Source organism: Glycine max, chromosome 1, assembly GCF_000004515.6.
Source record: "Glycine max cultivar Williams 82 chromosome 1, Glycine_max_v4.0, whole genome shotgun sequence".
In the NCBI taxonomy this organism is placed as follows: Eukaryota; Viridiplantae; Streptophyta; class Magnoliopsida; order Fabales; family Fabaceae; genus Glycine; species Glycine max.
The window spans coordinates 7,556,006-7,561,595 of NC_016088.4; the positions used below are offsets into that span (position 1 = coordinate 7,556,006).

The window sequence follows — 5,590 nt, forward strand, 5'->3', positions numbered from 1 at the left end:
TAACTTAAGTGTAAATTTTTAATTTATTTATAATAATTTGTAATTAATATAATTTTTATTGTTTATTAACTTTATATATAAATAAATTGCAAGTGCGCGTATCAATACAGTAGATGATACAGTGATGTGCAATAAAATTACTACCCGGTATGAAATTAAGTATGGGCATTTTTTTTTTAACGCGGATATTAAAATAGGTAATATTGGACCCTACACATAACCCTACACATTGTCGTCCCTAGAACAAACAAAGAGAAGAAAACCCGGGAACGCAACCTAGAACAAAAACGAAGCAGTTGAAGATGGAGCACGACGAAGACGAAGAGCCACCTCTTGCTGTTCAGATTCAAGGGAATGATGAATCCGTTTCTCAGCAATCTTCTTCTGTTGGGGTCACTCTCATCACCGGTTATCTTGGTTCGGGCAAGTCCACTGTAAGCTTTCTAAACCCTTTCCATGATTCACTCTAAATTTTCCATTTTTCTAGTTTTTAGCCAATTGGGTAGTTTAAAGTTGTGTGCTTTTTTACTTTTGATTGTGTTTCGTTCTTGTTGTTGATTGTTAGTACTAGTGTTTTGAAATGGTGATGGATGATGTTTTAGTGATTTGTGGTGTAGAATTGTGATCATATGACTGAATCATTGGCTTTCAGCTAGTGAATCATATTTTGAATTCGCAACATGGGAAGAGGATTGCTGTCATTTTAAATGAGTTTGGTGAGGAAATTGGCGTCGAAAGAGCGATGATCAATGAAGGAGATAAGGGTGCATTGGTTGAAGAATGGGTTGAGCTTGCCAATGGGTGTATATGTTGCACAGTCAAGCATAGTTTGGTTCAAGCACTTGAACAACTTGTTCAGAGAAAGGAAAGGTAAAACATGTAAACACTTCAAATTCTGTGGTTAATTTGATGAATGGAAAATTGAAGCAACAGTTATGACACTTAATGTTGCAGTTCATTTTCATGTAACCCCATTTTCATTTTATATCATGAATTGATGTGGTGTGAAGTAAAGTGGGTCAGCTTTGCTGCATATTTTGGAACAACTAAGCACTTTTTTTTTAATGTGTTGTGTGTCCTTAGGCTTGACCATATATTGCTGGAAACCACTGGATTGGCAAATCCAGCTCCTTTGGCATCTGTTCTATGGTTGGATGAACAGTTGGAATCAGAAGTGAAGCTTGATTCTATTGTCACGGTAAGTATCTTTCTTGGGTGAGATTCACTTTAGTTTATCGTTTTTTGGCATGAATATTGCTGTATTTTTCTGTATGTTATATTTTAATTGATTCTCTAGAATTTTCTGTATAACAAGACATTTGCTTATAGTTGTTTTATTCCCTGCCAAACAAAAGGAAGCTGTGTTAGTTATTGTCTCTAGCAAAATTGTCATTATAGTTTTTGCAGAGTTAGGTGGGACATAGTTTTTGGAGACTGTGTCCAAGAAATAATTTCTTTATAATAAGACATTTGCTTATAGTTGTTTTATTCCATGTCAAACAAAATGAAGCTGTTTTAATTATTGTCTCCTGCAAAATTGTCATTTTTTCGTGTCCAAGAAATAGTTTTTGGCGACTGAAGTAGGACATAGTATAGCACCTGTCTTTTATCATGTTAACTTTTGTAGCTCTTCCACTTTTATGATGATAGATGGCATTTCTTTCCTTGGTATATAAGAGCATGGCTTGTAAATCATGGCCACTTTTCTAATTGAGTTTATGCTCAAGTAGGTGGTGGATGCTAAAAATTTGCGCTTCCAGCTTGATGAGCATCGTGGATCATCTTCATTTCCTGAAGCATATTTTCAGATAGCATTTGCGGTAATTGTTTATTATATTAGCTGGATATTGGATTATCGGTTTTTATTGATAATATGTTTCTCGTTTCCTCATATAATAGCTGCAAGAATTTCAAAGATTGATGTTTAAGGGAAAAATTAGAGAGGGAACATTAGAAAATATATTTCATTAATGAGACTAAGTAATTGTTATGTATAACATTGACCTTATACCCCTATTTATATTAATAATTTAGGTCGGGTGTTGGCATAGCACTACTAGTACAAGTATTTAGTGGAATAGGGTACTGAAGAGCTAATTTTTTGCTGCTTGTTTCAGGACATTATAATTCTTAACAAGGTTGATTTGGTATCTGTAGAGAGCTCTGGAGCTCTGGAGGAACTTGAGGTGGAAATACATAACATTAATTCTCTTGCAGAGATAATACATTCTGTTCGATGTCAAGTTGACTTGTCTAAGATATTGAACCGCCAAGCTTATGATACCGCAGTTAATATTACATATTTTTGTTCTTCGTTCGTAGTTTTTCTTCCCACCTCCATGTGACTACTACTTACCTTTGCTGTTTCTCTTTTCAGCGTGCCACACAATTAGAGGCATTGTTAGAAGAAAGTCGTTCTTTGTCTACCAAAAAGCTTCATGATAGTGACGTGAGAACCATATGCATTTGTGAGACACGGATGATTAATCTTGATAAGGTATATATATAATGAGACCCATCAAATGAGAAAAGTTTTTGTTGTAAGAGGGACAAATATTGACCATTAGATCTTATCACGAATGATTAAATTTAAAATATAAAAACATGTAATTTTTTAGGATGATCATGTGATTTTAACTATTAATATCTACCATCAATGTGTAGCTTTACGACCAAGATTTGCTCCTCTCACTCTTGTAAAAATGAACTTTTTCACTGAATACATCCACACACACATATATAGTTTTCCGTTTTTCTATATCTTCTAGTTGAGTATCATCATAGTTTATTCAATAATTAGCAGCTGCACTATGTCCTTGTTTGTAATAGCTTAAATATAGGAAATAATTGCTTATTTTTCAAACTTCTCTCTGAAACCCAGCAAAGTTGAGTGATGATTATTTCTTCAAAATTAGCTGAACCAAAAATACACTTGGTACAGGAAAGAGTGGAAAATGATTAAAACAATGTTTATAATCAGAGACCTCAAGGCATAAATTATGCAGCTAGAGTACTTTTTTTTCCTTCTCTTAATCTCACTCCATTGTTCATTTCTGTAATGCATAACAGTGAATTTTGTCTTTTGTTGAATTCACTTTTTTCAATTCAGTGTTTTGAATAAACCTTTTTCTGTTTTGTCTTGTATCTATATGTTTATATATTGTTTACAACCATTACAGACTCGGATATGGCTTGAGGAGATTCTCTGGGAGAAGAAATATGATATGGATGTATACCGTTGCAAAGGAGTGTTAAGTGTTCAAAATTCTGATCAACTTCATACTTTGCAGGTAAATTATACTTAACACCATTCAGATTTTACCACAGGTTTTCTTGTGCTACCTCAATGTGTAAGACTTGAGTGGCTGTATTCATGTTGTTCTGTATCCAAGTAGGTTTTGTTGATTACATTAATCATTGGTTGTACATTAAAATTTTGATTATGTTTTATAATTAATTGTACCATTTCATTTGCCATTACTGTTTGATACAATATTTAGTATATAAAAAACCACCTCCATGTGTTAAACTGACAATTAAAATTTGTTACATCACCAATACCAATCTATGATGCCATCTACCTTAAATTCCTAATTGTAGGTTCTGCAGATTGATTTTAATTCCTTATTGTATAAGGAAAATTTGGGAGGGGGGCATTGTTTATCTCAAAACTAAGAAAAGAAAAATCTTTTGAGATAATTAATTTGTTTATGTATTGTCTATTTACCTCTAGCAAGCATCTAGATTTTAGAACACCAGATCCTAACCTGCTGATAAAAGGGTTTTGTATAATCCATAACTGCTTCTGAAGATTTGATAAATTTATTTAAGATACCTCATGGGCTCGTATCTGTTATTTTATTATCAGATGCTTACGAAGAAATTGGTATGGTAATGGAGTTACTTTCTCTCATATGTTCTTCTATTTGTTTTTCTTTTTTTTTTTTTTATCGACAAATGTTAGTTTTGTTACCAAAGGTTCTTCTATTTGTTTATTGTGTATTATTGTTAAATCATTTATTTGTAAAAAAACTTGCAGGCAGTGAAGGAACTGTATGAGATTGTTCCATCTCGCAAGTGGGAAAAGGAAGAGAAACGCATAAATAAGATAGTGTTTATTGGTAATTTGATCTACTTTTCTAGTTTTAACACAATTTTGAGTGAAAAAGGCCTTCTTCAGCTTGTTAACATTCTTTCCTTTTTCTTTCTGAATGACAGGTCATAATCTGAAAGAAGATATTCTGATTAACTCCTTTAGAGATCGTGCAACTTGTTGAGCTGTATTTGTTCCCATTGTGTGGGTAATAATAGTTCAATAATCAATGATTTGATGATAATTTTGAGTTTCAACCAAATCACCATCATGTTTTTGAATTTTAGGCATTTTTTAAAATCAAAAGGCTAAGTTCTGAAGTATCATTATGCTCTATTCATAAAGATTTTTTTAGTTAAATAATACATTCATAAAGACTTTTTAGGAAAAATACACGACAACAAATACATTCACCTTAAACTGTGCCAACACAATTGTGAAATTACCTACTTGTAGGGGCTTAGTTCAAGAAAATGTTTTCCTTTTCTTTTCAATATCACTTTTAATTACAAAATTTTTATCTTGTTTCCTGCTTTCAAAAGTTTATATAGAAACAGTGAAATAAGTTTTTATTGTTTTTGGTTTTTACTTTCCTATACAAATAGAAAGTAGAAAATGAAAAAAAAAAAAATCTCAGGCCAAATGGTCTCTGGATTTAGTTGAATCCTTCAAAATTTACCAAAATCAAATTGGTTTTGATGCCAAATAATCGATTATCGTGAGGACGAATTTCGAAGTCGTTATCTGTATGAACAAATTGATTTATTTTTAATATTTTCAAACTAAAGGTTACGTAGCTCTTAGATGTCTAGACAATTGTTGGTCCATATTAAATAATATAACGATTGAGATTAGCGATTTTTATAGTTATATATATATAATATTACCTAATAGCACCACTTTTACTTTTTTTCTTTATAATAATGAGATGAAAACTATTCATTACGAATATCACAATATGTTATGTATACTAAACTTGAGCGGTTCAAAATAGTTTAATACTAAAGATTTCATTTTCTTTCCTTTTTACATCAAATTATACATCGTCAATTAATTAAAGATGTTTAACTTTCACAAGTACAACCTAAAAATAGTAACTCTTTAGGAATGTGTCAACCTATAATTAAATTAAATGTGCATGCACATAAAGTATGTATAAAGTACAAGTTTTCTTTGTTAATGTTGTCTTAAACATTTTGACAATTCGTTCCACATAAGAATCATTTTATGACTCTCTCATAGAAGAAGACCCATTGATCTCAAGAAGCTCATCCTCCAAACCAAATGCAGGACCTTGATTTACTCTTGACGAAACTCCCTTAAGGGAATGGAGAAAAAAACTCATTGAGATAAGAGCATGGCTCTGATACCACTCGGTTCAGTTGTCTCAACTGATTCATAGATATCTATTATTTTAGTATATCCATTATGTTTTTCTGAGCCACCCCTGGGCATTAAGCATCTTTGGATAACTTCGACTCAAGATTTCTACAGACC

The 5,590-nt window shown here is 32.0% G+C and overlaps 1 protein-coding gene across 1 annotated transcript; it reads left to right on the top strand.

Moving 5' to 3' along the window:
- The first annotated feature begins 210 nt into the window (after positions 1–210).
- On the top strand, positions 211–4,337 carry LOC100780351 (COBW domain-containing protein 1). The gene is made up of 9 exons (XM_003516303.3): positions 211–434; positions 653–870; positions 1,084–1,198; positions 1,731–1,820; positions 2,118–2,288; positions 2,378–2,497; positions 3,180–3,290; positions 4,040–4,121; positions 4,219–4,337. Exons 1-9 carry the CDS (start codon positions 303–305, stop codon positions 4,275–4,277), a joined length of 1,098 nt encoding a protein of 365 aa, XP_003516351.1. The 5' UTR covers positions 211–302; the 3' UTR covers positions 4,278–4,337.
- Positions 4,338–5,590: the final 1,253 nt, after the last annotated feature.